Source organism: Diceros bicornis, chromosome 26 (genome assembly GCF_020826845.1).
Source record: "Diceros bicornis minor isolate mBicDic1 chromosome 26, mDicBic1.mat.cur, whole genome shotgun sequence".
NCBI classification, from domain to species: domain Eukaryota; kingdom Metazoa; phylum Chordata; class Mammalia; order Perissodactyla; family Rhinocerotidae; genus Diceros; species Diceros bicornis.
Genome location: NC_080765.1, coordinates 33,115,357 through 33,130,961, shown reverse-complemented (window position 1 = coordinate 33,130,961; position 15,605 = coordinate 33,115,357). Strand labels below are relative to the sequence as shown.

The 15,605-nt window shown below is 51.7% G+C and overlaps 1 protein-coding gene across 2 annotated transcripts in view; it reads right to left on the bottom strand.

Annotated features, from left to right (window-relative positions):
• The window catches only part of SYT17 (synaptotagmin 17), a 78,092-nt gene extending 63,235 nt beyond the window's left edge, over window positions 1–14,857 (bottom strand). Inside the window, exons 1-5 of one of the 2 annotated variants that reach the window (XM_058569957.1) lie at window positions 14,489–14,857; window positions 10,853–10,870; window positions 10,069–10,217; window positions 4,049–4,197; window positions 648–1,267 (exon numbers count right to left, since the gene is read on the bottom strand). In XM_058569957.1, coding sequence (XP_058425940.1) covers window positions 648–1,267; window positions 4,049–4,197; window positions 10,069–10,217; window positions 10,853–10,870; window positions 14,489–14,503 — 951 coding nt within the window. In that variant the 5' untranslated portion in view covers window positions 14,504–14,857. Of the gene's footprint in view, window positions 1–647; window positions 1,268–4,048; window positions 4,198–10,068; window positions 10,218–10,852; window positions 10,876–11,021; window positions 11,457–14,488 lie in introns of those variants that run through there. The other variant, XM_058569956.1, reaches the window with a different exon arrangement.
• Window positions 14,858–15,605: the final 748 nt, after the last annotated feature.

The window sequence follows — 15,605 nt, the reverse complement described above, 5'->3', positions numbered from 1 at the left end:
CGCACCCGCAGGGGCTGCACTGTCATCCTCCAGCCCACGGATGCCCAACGGAGGGACAGCCCACCAGAGACAGCCTGGTCCGTGGGTGGCTTCCCAAGCGGCCAATTGCATGGCCCCAGGCTGGAAGGGGGAGGGAAGCCGATCGCACAATTTGCCTGGAAAACATCCATCTATCATCCTCTTCTTCAGCCCTCGTTTTATTTTCCCCAAATCAATTTCTGAAAGTCAAAATGACTGATCGCTTCAGACCCCGGACAACCATTGTCCTTATTAAATAACCCGGCATCAATGACAAAAAAGCTCCCAGGGTGGTGGGTACATGAATCTACACATGTGATAAGTTTTCATAGAACTACACACACACACACACGCACACGCACACAGCGGTGCACGTGAAAACTGAATAAGGCATGTAGTTGAGCTGCCAACATCTATTTCCTGATCCTGCTCACTACTCTGGTTGTGTAAGATTTACCACCCGGGGTTGATGGATGAAGAGTACACAGGAACTCGCCGTACTTTTTCGCAACTTGTTGTGCGTCGAAAATTATTTCAAAATAACAAGTTTTAAAAATGCAAAGAAATTCATAAACATCATCATTTTAAAAAAAAATCTTAGGGGACACCACCACCCCGCCCCCCCTTACCTGAGAACTGGGGATCAGCGCCTTCCACCAGTGCCCGCCTTTCACCAGGTCAACCTCGCACAGAGGCACGGCCACCTTCCCAATGACGCAGTGGCGCGAGAACTTATCAAAATCCACCACGGTCAGGAGCAGGGTTCTCCTCTGCGCTTCCAGGAAGGGGATCTCGAAGGTGTAGCGCTCCTCGAAGACGGGCTTCTGGGTCTTGCGTTTGACCCCCGTCTGCTTGGAGTTCTTCTGGTCCGGCAGGAGGCAGATCTTGACGTAGGGGTTGGAGTGCGCCATGTCCTGGCGCGCGCCGTCGTGGGAGAGGGGGGGCGGCAGGTCCCGGGCCTCGATGACCCTCACGGTCAGGTGGTTGTGCAGCAGGTCGTACTGGGTGCTGAAGTGCAGCATGCCCAGCTGGTACTTGGACAGGATCTCCTCGTCCGTCAGAAAGTCCACGTCGTCGCTGTTGGAGTCCAGGGAGTAGAGCCGGGGCTCGAACTTTCTGAAATAATCGTCCGGGGCGTAGGTCCGTCGGAGCACCGAGGGCTGGATGGGCTCCTTCTTGGCGCTGAGAACGCCAAACTCGATGGGTTTGATATCGATGAGCGGGGAGCTGGGTCGTCTGGACTCAAGACCTAAACGGCCGCCAGAAATAAGAATTAACACCGCCACGTAGGGGACCGGACCTGGGCCACCGCGTGAGGTCGGCCACATTTCCCGGATTCTCACATTGTTCACTGCTTCATCATGCTCTTCGCCCTCTGCTCTCCACAGCCTGAAATCCTCTTATTTATTCTATGAGAGGCGTCTGGGCGCCAGGCATCGTTCTAAATGCACTGCATGTATCAAGTCAGCTGATCTTCACCAGGTATTAGCCAGTGACTGTTATCCCCATTTTACAGATGAGGAAACAGACACTTCAAGTCAAATGTCACACTACTAGTAAGAGGAGGAGCCAGGGGTCACACCCAGCCCGTCTGGCCCCCGAGCCTGGCTCTAACCCTTACCCTACACTGCCTCCACTTTCAGAGAACGGACTCCGGGGCCAGGTGCCTGCGTCAAATTCCAGCTCCGCTCCTTATGAACGAGCCCTGTGACTCTGGGCACAGTCTTGAGAATCTGGGACTCGGTTTCCCCATCTGTAAAATGGAGTCCATCAGAGCACCTACCTCAAAGACGGCGGTCAAGACTCACCGAGCAAACGCTTGGAGAGGGCTCGGCTCAGAACGCGCGCGCGGTGAGAACACGGTAAAAGGTACTTCTTCAAGGAGCATCTTCAGACCTCATCACTTAGGGGTGCCTCTCCCTTCCCTCAACCAGCAGAGCTCACTGCTCTCCAGGCCACCATTCTAATCTACGCTCATCCCTCTATTCTAGCAACGAGCTCATGGTGTTCTTTTTTTAAAACCATTTAATTGAGGCATAATTGATATACAGAAAGCTGTACGTATTTAATATATACAACTCGATGAGTTTGGAGATAAGTATGCACTTGGGAAACCACCAGCACAGTCTACGCCGTAAACACATCCATCCCCTTCAAAAGCTTCCTCCCGCCTTTTTTATTTATTTAATTTTTCGTGTGTGATAAGAACATCACATAAGATCTACTGTCTTAGCAAATTTTTAAGTATATAATACAGAATTGTTACTTTGATGCGCTATGCCGTACAGCAGATCTCTAGAACTTACTCATCTTACATAACTAAAACCGACACTGCCCGGTTCCCGCTCCCCCCGGTAACCACGTTCTACTCTCTGCTCCAGTGAGTCTGACTGTTAGATCCCTCATATTAGTGGGATCACATCGTATTAGTTCCTGCACGGTATTCTCGTTAATTGCCCAAATACCTGTCGTGTCAGCTAAAATCAGGAGACTTTCGCCTGGTGCATGGTCGGGACTCTGATAACTGTGCTAAATGGAAATGGGCTGTGTACAGAGCCGGGCACGAGACTCAGGAATCATCTAGACCAGTGCTATCCAGGAGAAATATAACGCGAGCCAGAAAGACAGCCACATAAGTAACTTAAAATCTTCTAGTAGCAACAATTTTTTAAATGTGCAAACAGGTGAAATTAATTTTAATACTTTATTTAACCCAATAGATCCAAAATATTATCATTCCAACGTGTAATCCATATAAAAACATTCTAGCGAGACACTTGAAATTCTCTTTTTTCCATACTGGCTTCAAAATCCAATGTGTATGTTACACGTAAAGCGCATCTCCGTTCGGCCTAACCCCATTTAAACGCTCAACAGCCACGTGTGGCTGGCGGCCCCTGTACTGGGTGGACAGCGCAGGTCGAGGCCAGCCCTCTCATTTTACAGATGGAAAGACTGAGGCCTGGAGAAGTCTGACATCCCCTCTGGCTCACTATCTCAAGTCCTTGAACTTGTCTCTACTTCCTTTTTCTTCCCCATCTCCTCCCAGGAAAGATCAGACGCCAATCATTTCCACCCAAGTGGATCTGTTTCATGAATGTTAAGCTCTTTTCCTCTGTTAAGTGAAATTCAGCACCAGCTGAATGAGACAGCAGAGAAACTTTTGGGGAGTGAAAGAAGGCTGGGAGTCTTCAGGAGTCATCCTTTCTCCTCCCCACCAAATCATACCATTTGGTCAAACACATATGCCATACATTAGAGGGGATAAAGTGGGTGGCCTATGGGCCAAATTTGACCCCTAGATACATTCTGTTTGCATTTAAAAGTAAGGAAGTTTCATATAAAAGCCCAGATTGCCAGTTTCTCTTTAGAAAGATGAGGCAATACTGGGCCCACAATCCCACATGGTGAGAGCTAACTGGCAGCTGTCCCCTTCCAATGGGGCATTAGCTTTGCAATTGGCCACGGTCCCCACCCTGCCCTAGTAACCTCTTGAGACTGAGAACCAGCTGCCATTTATCACTGCATTAGGGCGACATTTATCTCTATCCAACTCTCTGCATTCAGTCACTGACACAATCCACCTGGCCCCTGAAGTCACTTGAATTTGCAAGCCCTGCTGTGTAACATGGTAACACTCGCCTTTTGGTGTCTGAAATGATATACGCTGACCATGTCAATCAATTGAGCCAATTCAGTGAAACCTGTGACCAGTAAAAACACAAATCAATCACCATGATCACTTCTGACGGAACTCGGCGACCAGGTGCAATGCATTCCTGTCACACTGTCATTATCTCTCTGTCATCTTGCCTCCTGGACTGTCACCCCACTCGGTCCCCTCCCCAGAGACAACCCTGTCCTTCACATCTTTCCTGGGGACGCCGCTGAGGGTCCGGAAAAGCCAGCTCCCTTCCTTTGTCCTGGGAACCCGGCTAATGGGATTTTAATCCACGGACTCTGAGTGGCAGCTGAGCAGCCAGGCTTTCTCGGGCCAGGTCCCCCAAATAGGGATGGCAGAGATACTTACTTGAAATCCTCCGGGTCAGGCTGTACGTGGACTTGGATGTGTCTGAGGACGAGCATCTCCGATCTGGGGAGCTGGTCCGTGGGGTCAGCGGGACTTCGCTGGCTGTGTGGACGGAGTCCCCGTCCTTGTCACTGCTCCGGCTAGCCATCCTATAGCAGGGAAAAGTCTCAATGATTGTCAAAGAATCCCCGGGGCCTGGCATCTCTGTCCTTTGGGGGACAGACCCACGACAAAACAGCTCTCAGACCCAGTTTACGCACCTTGGATTTGAATAGTGCAAATGTGAAAGTGTGGTAGCCCTAAATTCTCAATGATGGCTTACATTTTGCACAAAATGTGAAATATGAATGGATATGAATGAATATTCCCAAATTTAAAACAATCCATCAAGAATTTGCATAATTGCAAAGCTGGGGCTGAGGAGAGGGCTATGTAACCTATTCGGGATATTGCCACACGGGGGCGCCACTGTGGCAAAGTCAAGAAGAGACCTGTCAATCAGTCTGGAAGGAACCATGCGGTTGTTTATATGCATCCCAACTTCTGCAAGTGGCTTTTGGTGTGAACTGTCCTGCTATTTCAACAGCCACTGTGTCTACAATTTAACATCTTTTAAAAATATCCTATAGCAGCGTCATTCAAGGGTTCTGTAAGTGGCAGGGCTACGGCTACAAAATGGCCCTGAGAATCAATGATTTGAGAACAATAGTTTGATGTGAAGACACAGCTATGAACTAGCAGCAGCCATGATTCAATGTGCTCCCAATGAGGATGCGAAATGCCAAAAACATGGACAGCACTGCGGGGTGGGGGACGACACAGGGTAGTAATTAAGAGCACAATGTCTGGGTTTGAACCCCGGTTGTGTGACCTTGGGCAAGTCCCTTCCTCTCTCTGTGCATCTGTCTCCCCATCTGTAAAATGGGCATAATAACAGTACCTATCTTATATGGCTGCTGTGAACACTGAATGAGTTAACACGTATGAGATGCTCAGAACAGTGCTTGCCATGTGGTCGGCAGGTGCTCAAGACATTTTAGCTGATATCATTACAACAAGGGTGGTTTTCAGATCCCCCGATGCTCATAAAGCTAGGTAGGGCTGCTGGGGCGAGGGGAGAGGAGGGCGAAAGGAAGCAGGCGACGTGGCCGTGAGACGGATGCTGCTCACCACAAGCCCCTAAGCTATCACAGCTGCAGACTGATCCGTTCTGTGACTGCATCCCCCAACTTGACATTTAAGCCTGCGGGGAAACTAGTCTTGAAAAATGCAAGTTTCGAATTCCACGAGGTCTTCAGACACATCCTGTGCGTGAAATGAGACCAATGTTCTTGCAAAGCGATGTCAGGGTCACAGCCAGGACAAGACCCGGCAAGTTATAAGGGGGAGGATGCCCAGTCCTCTTTAGCTCCTGCTGCTCTGTAAAAGGCGAACGTAGCAGATGAAATGCGGGGGGTGGAAGGGAGCAGGGAAGGGCACAGAAACGGGGTCAGATCGTATCAACCATTCCTCTCTCTCTCTCCCTTAATAGAAGCAGCAGCATCTTCTAAGGAAGGTAGGACCAGAATGCTCTGGCCACTGGGGCACCGTGTCCACCTGCGTGTTTCCCGGCTGCCACACCTCCCTGGGGCAGCCGCCTCCACCTGGGAAGTCCCATCCAGTCTTCAAGGATCAGCTTAAACGCCACTGCCTCCCGAAGCCTTGGTTGAGTCCTCGCAGGCACAGCGCCATGCATGCCGAGCCACCCTGCCTCCTCTGCAGCCCCCACGCTTCCCCACCCTTCCTCCGACACGCCGAGCCACACTGTTCCCTCTGACCGGCATGCTGTTCCTGCCCCTTCACCTGTCTGCTTCCTCCTCATCATCCAGGTCTCAGCTTCAATAGCACCTCCTCCCACCCCCGCCAGCCTCATCCTTACACCTTCTTTATTCCGTCTGCAACACTGCACACAACTCATCTGTGGCTGTGTCTTGCTTCCTTCTCTTCTGCCTCTGACACTAAGCGGGAGCTCCGTGCGGGCAGGGAGGTGTCCGTCTTATTCACCACCGCCAACCTCGCCCCAGCACGGCGACTGGCACGTTCGGGGTGTTCCACATTTATTTTCCCAATGAATGAATGAACGAAGCCTTCTTGCAGTGCGTATCTGATTTATCTTGCGTCACAAGGATCAGAGTGCACGTCTTGTCACCCCTCCCACAGCAGGGGACACTCCTTAACGGCGGGATCTGTACTTATCACGATCAAAGGTACCAGATGCTGAGCAGCTATCATGTGCCAGGCACTGGGCTAAATGCTCTGTATGAACCATCTCATTTCATCCTGAAAACAATCCAGGAAGTACTTGTTATTAACCACCCCCGCCCCCTTTACAGATGGGGAAATGGGAGCTCCAGGATAGGGTGAGGGGAAGATGGGTAATTAATCCGCAGCACTGTTAAACAGGAGAACCCCAAAGGAGTCCAGCAATACCAGACTCCAGCTCTCATGCTCCGCACTGCTGAGCTGGGCATCCCCTGTGAGGCCAGGGAGAGCTTTGCACACAGTAGGTCCTCAACACATGCTTATTGAACAAACAAATAATCTGACTTTAACTCCCTCTTCAATGAGGGTCTTTCTGGCATTGCCCCAAAAGGAGCCAGGCGGATTGCACAGTTTTCCTGACCCTCAGCAGCCCAGCTCAGCCAGGGAAAGCTGGGGGACCCACATGAAGGAAGCATACTTAACAATTAATGGTGTATCCCCCCAAATCACACACATAAAGGGCCAGCTCATCTGCCACATGCCACCCTACAGAAAGGCATGTCCTGTGGTTCAATGTCATGGTAGGAATAGCACTGCAAAGCCCGTACACTTGACATTTCTACTCCCTGCCTGTTTGATAACATGCAACTGCCCACTTGGTAAATAAATCTGGGGAAAGCACAAGCTGTAAATTGGCTTTTTGAATGATTTAAATCTGCCACCCCTTTATAGACGTCTCGTAACATTTTGCATTATGTTGAGTGCTAAATATGCGCTAAGTACCGCCCAGGATTTAAGGGAGATCTGGTTCATCTTGGGAAGCACAAAGGTCACGTACAGCTGTTCAGGCCGTAGACTGCACAACTCTAGGGGATGCTATTCACAGGGACCACCACGTGAATGGCACCTCCATGAGTTGCAGAGTGTGTTGGCCCTGCTGGGAAAGTTCCAGCCCACTTCTCTGCTTGTGACAAAACCAAAAGAAGTGTCTTCCCGTTGGGTCCCAAGCCCTCATGCCCAGAAAGAGCGCCCTGCTTGCACAAAGGGTCAACAGCCTGGGCAAAGTGCAATGTTCTCCAGCCCAGTGTTAGGACCTAGGCCCTGCATCTGAAACACTCAACATCGAGGTATCTGGGGGCAAATGTGTACCCGACTGATTTTCAGTGTCCATCAGGGGGTGTCCACTGGTTCAGAAAAAATCCACACTCCTTAATCTGGCATTGAAGACCCCACACGACCTAAGCTTGCAGGCTCATTTTCTATTACTCCCCCAACTCTTCCTAGATGTAGTGTCCATTTGCAGTGTTTGCCTGCTCTGGGTCCATCCCCTCCTCTCTGGTCAGAGAACTCAAACTGTCTGTTCCGAAGGTCAGCGAACTCTGGGGCTGAGTCCATTGCCTGTTCTGTAACTGAAGTGTCATTGGAACACAGCCACCCCCATTCATTACGTCTTGTATACGGCTGCTTTCTCACAACGACAGGAGTGAGTACTTGCAACAGAGACTAAGCCCATGAGGCTAAAATATTCACTATCCAGCCATTTACAGAGCAAGTTTGCCAACGCCTGGTCTCCTAGCTTAGTTTATGTGTTTCAGGTGGGAATGACCCTTCCCCTGGTTCCAGAGTGGTCAGGCAACACAGGCGTGATTTGAGCATCATTCCCTCCAGGCGAAAGTGATTGGCTCACGTGACCAACACATGACCCCAGCCAGGGCAATGAGAGCCTTTCCTGGTGCTTTTGCCGCTGTTAAGAATGAGGCAAAGAAGAAAGTAAGCCTAAGAATGAGGCGAATACAGAAGAAACAGAAAGAGAGACAGAGAGAGAGCACATGTCCATGACATCACTTGGGCCCCTGGATCCAGCTATGCCTGAAGCCATTCTCCCTGGACTTTTCTATAACAAGACTATGCAGGACTGTCATATGAGTGTGCACAACTCCAGGGGGCACCTGGACCTATGTACCTACCTTCTCTAGTAGATTTAAAACCCTAGAGCATAGCAATGGGACTCTAGCCTTGTGCATCTGGCACACACAGGGCACTAGAGACTTAACTACCAAAGAAACTGAGATCAACTTTCAACCAGACGACTGGCACTTTCAGGATTCAATTCCTGCCTGTAGGTCAGTCAGCTGGTCAACTATTTTTCTGAGTGAACAAGACAGATAGAAACCTTTCCCTCACACAGCTGGCATTCTTCTCAGCGTGGCTGTAAAGACACCAGAAGGGCTGAGCCAACCTCCACCAAGTAGGGCTCCAGAAAATAGGAATGACCTCAGATGAATGAGTTGGCTTCACCAAACATCTCAACTCTACACACACCTGCAGGATTGAGGCCACAACCTCTGAACAATGGAAGAGTTCCTTAACAGTGCCTTCATATCAGTTGAATGAATCTCAATCAATACCCGATATTGATAAAAAGGGATATTTACTACTGCGCTAAGCATGTTATATGCGTATCCCATTATTCTTAATAACAACCCTATAAAATAAGTTCTATTACTGTTTCCACTTTACGGATGAGGAAACCGAGACCAAAACAGGGTAAGAAGAACATTTACATTTATGATTGCCAACAAGGTGTCAAGCATTCCTAAGTACTTTTCCGTATATTAATTCCTGCAATCACTACAACAACCCTAGGATAAATACTATTCTTTTTATCGTCCCCATTTTACAGATGGGAAATTAAGGCACAGAGAGATCAAGCAACTTGCCCAAGGTCACAGAACTAGAAAAAAGTAGGAGAAATAATATTTGAGCTCATATAGCCTGACCCGGAGCCATTTTGCTATGGAAATATTTGATATTTGCTTCTAAGAAGAGACAATGAGAAGACTGGGACATGACCCCCAACTGGAAGGGAAAGATGGGGCACCAGAGGCTTCTGGAATCTCAGCCCAAGGACATAGCTGAGACAGTGCTGCGTCCCCGCCGAGGCTCCAGCTGTGGGCCCTCGCACAGTCCTTCCCCCTCTCTGGGCCTCCCCCTCCGTATCATGAGAAGCTGCACTCGATAATTCCCAGGCTCTGGCCTCTAGACTCAACTCAGACACTCAGGCCACGCTCCTCTCCCAGCCACAGAGAGGTGGACCAGACACGTGGCTGAGAAGCTTCAAAACTGCATTCCCAAAATATCTGAGCGACTGGCAGATGGAGATGTTGTATGCAGGCGAGGGAGGAGAAAGAATTGGAAATAAAATGAAAGATGCCAGAGAGAACATAAACAGCGTTGGAGGACAGAATGGAGCCCGGAGGTGCTTTTCTGCTTCCCTGTTTCTGAAGTTCTTGCTCAGACCAGCAAAGAGGCTCTTGTTTGTTCTTTCCATCCACCCATCCATGCAACAAATATTTTTCGAGCATCTACTATGGGCCAGGTGCTAGGACAATCCGTCATACTGACTTGGTGGACACCTTTAGTATCTGGACATCCCTTGAAGAATACAGATGCTCACAGATCTCTCTTTCTGCTTGGAAAGACACCCAGTGTGATGAACAGTGCCCACACGCTCAGCATTACACAGTTCACATCTCAGAAGGCCCGACGTGAAATGAGCTGAACCACAGCCCTGCCACCAGCTGGTCTCCCCAGCCTGCCCAACAAAATGAGAGGCGCAGGGTATGTCCCCACCCGCAGCAAAGAGGTCAATGGAACTCAGCCTTTCCCTCTTTCTTACCCCAAATCCTCCCTCCCGGGGCCCGGACCCCCCTCTCAGCAACCGAGAAAAGAAAGGTCTTGAGCGTGCTTCCAAGGAAGTTCAGAGCAGTCTTACTTACAGCCAGGGAGGGGTCTGGGCAGGGAAAGGTCCCAGAATTTCAACTTCATCCTCGCTCGACTGGCAGCAGCTGGACGCACAGCATTTCTCACAGCAGTGCCGGCAAGTCCACCTGCACAGCAGCAGATCGGAGATTCTAGAAAGAAAACCCTGAGGCCAAGGGGGGAGTGGGCCGTGGAGAGGGGGAGAGGGGAGGTGGATGAGGGCGGGGAGGAGGAAGAGGAAAAAACACCCGAAATTACAAGCAGCCGATCCCTGAGGAGAAATAATGACATTCAGGAGGTCTGTCTCCACGGCCGAACACTTAGAACAAAATGTTTTCCGTTTCTATTTACCAACTGCAGGCACAAAGATGGCAAACACCAACTCACTGAAGCCATTAATAGCGAGCAAAACATTTACAGGTATTTTCTTTTGGAGTTTCTGGGAACATCTTTCTTGACATGTGGGTGGGGTGTCTACAGCACCGTAAGGGCCAGACAATATGTTCTCGAAACACAATGAATATTACTCTGTCTTCTTGAAAGCGAAACAAAAATATTTAAAACAATCATCTCTGTGACATGAAAGAAAACAGAGATAATCCAACAGATGGGGTGGGGAGGGAAACCCATCTCGTCCACTCGTGTCTCCCTTCCACAGAAAGACATCGAAATTGTGCCGTTATCAACATCCAGTTATTGTTTAAAATTCAATATCCTCACAGCCCCACAGAAGACTCCAAAATCAAAGGCAAGCATTTCTCGATTAGAAAGCAGACCAAATGAATCATCGAATTCACCCACCTCATTTAAAGGTTCCAACTGTCCTTTTAGAGATCCACGATGAAGCCAAGGGGCGAGGGGGTGGGGGTTACAAAAAGAGAGAGACCAGACCAGTTTAGCAATATTCCAGCAACTCAAAAAACGAAAAGAAAAGAAAAGAAAAGAAAAAAGCCCTCCTCTTTCCACTTACCATCCTGGGAAGGGAGATGACTTCCCAGCAAGGTGTTGCTATTTCCAGGGCTGCTGGTAGCCTCCTGGCTAACCAACACCGAATAAATGGGAAACTTTAGCATTTCGATTTGATTTGCACCGTATGCTGTTATGAATCAGAGCGGCTGGATAGATAGTCATGCTATCCAACACAGCCACACTTCAGAAGAGCAAACCTTCCTCTACAGAAATAGCCATGAAGCCCACCTAAACGGACATGATTAGCTGACACGCAGGCAGGCACAGAGGGGATGCGACTTGGCGCCCCCCCTCCTCTCGGAGGCCCTACCTTCCAGTTCTGCTCCAATGGTGATGGTAGGGAGCTTCATATGATCACCCACAAATAGAGGGAGCTGAAAAGGAAGCCATATCTGGTCCTCAGGAGGAGGGAGGGGCTGCCTTCTTTGGCCCCACCCCCCACCCCATCTTCTTCTCACAGGTTCCCAAGGCACAGGCTCCCTTCCCCTCTTCCAGGGAAGAGTCCTGATAGCTTTCCAAATGGGCCAAGCAGACCAGGTAGGTTAGGAGGGGTCCCACATCCCAGCCTGGGACATGTCCCAGAGATGAACTGAGGTGGGACTCGAACTCAGAACTTTGAATCAAGAAGAAAGTTATTGTCTTTTTCAATTCTCTCGCAAGGAGGAGAAAGTCTTAATTTGGTACCGTTGCATGTTAATATCTTTCTAACACTTGTAAATCATACCCCCCCCTTCCTTTTTAAACCAGCTCAGAGCCTTGGAGATAGTTCTATCCAGCTAGAATCTAAAGATGTGGCATTTATTCTCATCGTGTTTATTTTTCCAATTGCTTTCTGTTTCTATCAAGTGATCCTGGTTTTCTACTATGGTAGTGACATAAAATTTTCCTTTTCATATGATTTTCGAAGTAAAAAAAAAAAAAGTGAATCCATTTATAGAAAAAAATATTAAGTAAATAACAGTACAGGTGGTACACAACTCGTGAAAACTCCAAAATCCTTGAGGTAGTAAGGGAGTGACTGTAGCTTGGGAAGCAAATTCTCAGGGAATAATCACAAACTCTTCCAAAACAGAAACTCAAACCACACACAGAGCAAGACCTGAAAGTGCTAGGGGGGCCACGCACAGAGCTGAGTGGAGAAGCGCTAGTCCCGGCCTCGCCACCAGCCAATCATGTGACTTGGGCAAGTCAGGGGGCCACTCTGAGCCTCGGTTACCTCTTTTTGTAGTGGAAGGGCTAAGCTAGGACACTGACTATGAAAATGCTTGTGTGCTGCCCAGCTGCAAAATAGCTGCACCCTTTCTGCGGCTTATGAGAACGAGGAGGTTTGTCAAGTCCAGTTGGAACCTACTAGGCACTGGGGACTGTCCTGGCTGATACAGCAGTGAACGGAGCAGCAAAAACCTATGCCCTCATGGGGCGTACATGAGCAAGTGCTTTAAAATGCTTAAGATAAAGTACAAGGATAAAGTGATGCTTTTTCACAATCCATGGCCATTCTTTTCATTTAGGGAAGCATTTCCCTGGTATTTAGTGATCAAAAGAGAACCATTTATAAGAGCATGATGAGCAGAGACAAGGCCACCTCAAGATCCCCACTGAGGACCAACAACCCAGCTTTCTCAAGGCCAGGCACAAGATGAGTGTCAGGAAGCAAAGAGACACCAAGGAAGATGAAGAGGAAAGGGAAGATGCTCTGATGCTTCCAAGCATCTTGAGGTCCACTGGGTTCACGTGTTTGAACCGATGGAGGAGAACTGAATCAAGCCAGAAAGAAACAGGAAGAAAGAGAACCCAGACATTCTAGCACTGGGGCTGGCATACTCTGACTCGCAGGCCAAATCCAGCTGGCAGCCTGTTTTTGCACAGCCCTCCAGCTAAGAATGGTTAGTGCGTTTTTAAATGGTTGAAAGAAAAATCAAAAGATTAATACTTCTTGACTCCTACTAAATATATGAAATTCAAATGTCAGTGTCCACAAATAAAGTTTTATTGGAACACGGCCACACCCATCCATTGACTATTGTCTACGGCTGTTCAGAGCCATAGTCAGAGTTGACACAGACCATGCAGCCCTCGAAGAAGAAAATATTTACTATCTGGCCCTTTACAGAAAAAGTTTAACACCTTGTTCTAGAAGGAAAGGCAACATCACCGGGCCATCCTCATACTAGATGCTTAAGAAATTCCCCACCATCCTCCCTTTTAGATCCCACCATGGCCCCTAAGCAACTGTGTGACCTTGGGCAAGTTAATTTCTCTGTGGTGGGTCATTCAGAACCACAGAAGCCTGCTCTAACGTTGTTCATTTCTCACTAGACTGTGTCTTCCGAGGGGCAGGAACCATGCTGTTTTCATGGCTGTGTTCCTAGTGCCCACACATAGTAGGTGGTGACCCAAGTGTCTGCTGAGTGACTATGGAATAGTCCCCCCAACAACATCCAGCACACAGTAGGTGTGCAGTAAACATGACCTTCATTGAATTTGAAAAGAGGACCTAGGGATTCCAGGAAGGGAAGCCAATGGAGCCATCTACACCAGGCGACAGGGCACAGAGTTCCTGGCAAGCTGAAAAGTCTGAGGGCAAGATGAGGGATGTGTGAGCCAGAGGGGAACTAGGGGACCAGCAGCCCCCCAGCTACAGCCAAGGGGAGAAGTGAGCCCACCGGCGCCCTGAATGTAGGAGCCTGCAGGCTTCCGGGCCGGGCTCAGAGCAGCCAGCCCCACAAGCAAGCCGCTCAACGGGTCTGACTGCGTGACCTTGACGCTGACGCGCAGCCACTGCCCCCCTCGTACTGTGGGGAAAGGTCTCTTAGTCAAGCAGCCCCCACCGCCCAAAAAAGATGCTTGTTAATAATGTCAGCCCAAGGATTCTTGGGGGAGTTTCCCCAAGGTGATGGGGGTCCCCAACTCCAGACCCCAATCCAATGGCCTAAAGTAATCGGCTGCCACCCCCACCAGCACGCCTCTGGTGTGTCCCCCACCCCTCAGCACCCAGTGCCCGGCCGAGACGATGTCCTTGTCCCTCCTGCCCGGAACAGCTGCCTCAGGCTCGCTCCGCCGGCCAATTAGCCGGAGCCGTCACCACGGCAACGGCCGCTGGCGGGCAGGGCGGCTGGTGCGCCCCGGGCCGCCCTCCCGCGGCCCCTCCCCTGGGGTGGGGTGCAAGATGGAGAGGGAGGGGTGGTGGGGAGAAAAGTCCGCCCCACCCCCCGTTCCATCCCCAGGAGCCGAGGGCGCGCGGGCAGACTCCACACCGGGTCCTTCAATCCGGGGTGTGGGGTCCCCAGCCTCTTCTGGGGCGCACCCTCGCCGCTGCACAGGTTGCCTGTGCTCGGGCACCCTTTTTCTCGAGGCAAGTTTGTGGGAGCCTAGCCGTGTGCCCTCCCTCCCGCGCGCTCCCAGTCGGAGGGGGCGCGGCACCCCCCCCCCCAGCCCGCGGACCGTGCCCCCCAGCCTCAGCCCTACCTGGATGTACGCCATTTTCGCCCGCGCGCACTCACTCCGGCCCGGGCATGGCGCCGCCACGGCCACTTTGCCCTCGCCAACAGGGGAGGGGGGAGACAGCAAAGGGGGAAAGGAAGAAGAAGGCAGCCGGGTGGCCCCAGACGTGACTGGCGTGGCTGATGAGCGGCGCCCGCCCCTCCGCCGGCCGCCCCGTCCTTGCCTTTCCCTGCGTTCCGGCTCCCGGTGTCGGGGCCGCCTCCCAGGTTGGAGAGCTGGAGCACCCAGGGCCCCCGCCTCGGCCTCCCTCGCTGTCCCGCGCTCCCCCCGAGGCGCTCCCCCGGCTGGAATCAGGCCGGGGCGCCTGGGGAGAGAGCCCGGGGCAGCCGCGGGGACTGCAGCGACCCCGGCGCAGGCGGGGCCGGAGACGCTGGGGCCCGTGCGCGCCAGAGGCGGGGGAGGGGATGGGGATGGGGATGGGGAAGCGGGTGGGAGGGGGCGGTGCACGGGTCAGCCCATCCGGTCGGCGCCGGGCCTGGCACCTACCGAGAGCAGAGCCCCCTGGGCAGCCGTGAAGCCGAGGGGGCACAGTCCAGCCTGCCATGGAGTCGAGCTGGGAGGGTCCTCCCCATCCAGCCCTCTCCCAGACCAGGTTGGAAAAACTTTATTCCCGCCCCGCCCGACGCGCCTAGAACTGTTGCGGTGAGGAACGCAGAGGCCGAATGAATGGGAGCATCAGGTTAAGGTGAGGCGTGGGGCGCCTCGAGGGAGAGGCTGAGGCCTGGGATGCAGGGGCGCGCGCAGAGAGCGGAGCGCCCCGTTACCCTAAACCTGCCCGAGTTGCGTCCTGGGCTCAACAGGTCTGGTGTGGGGCGGCCCAGCAGCGCCACCCAGCGTCGCGCCAGCGCCGTGCGCGCCTCTGCCCGCTCGAAGCTCCGCGCCAGCGAGCGTGCGCCCCCGGGCGTGTCCGCCCGCCAGCCCGCCAGCCCGCCTGCTTGCGTGGCTGGGGCGTCCTGGGCCTGGAAAGCTCCTCAAACCGGTTCGCCCCCACCAAGGCCGCAGAGCTGGGGCTGGCTCTCCAGTGAGGGATTTGAGGTGGAACATTGCCCTCCGCTGGTTCTCTTTTTAAAATGCTCAGCCG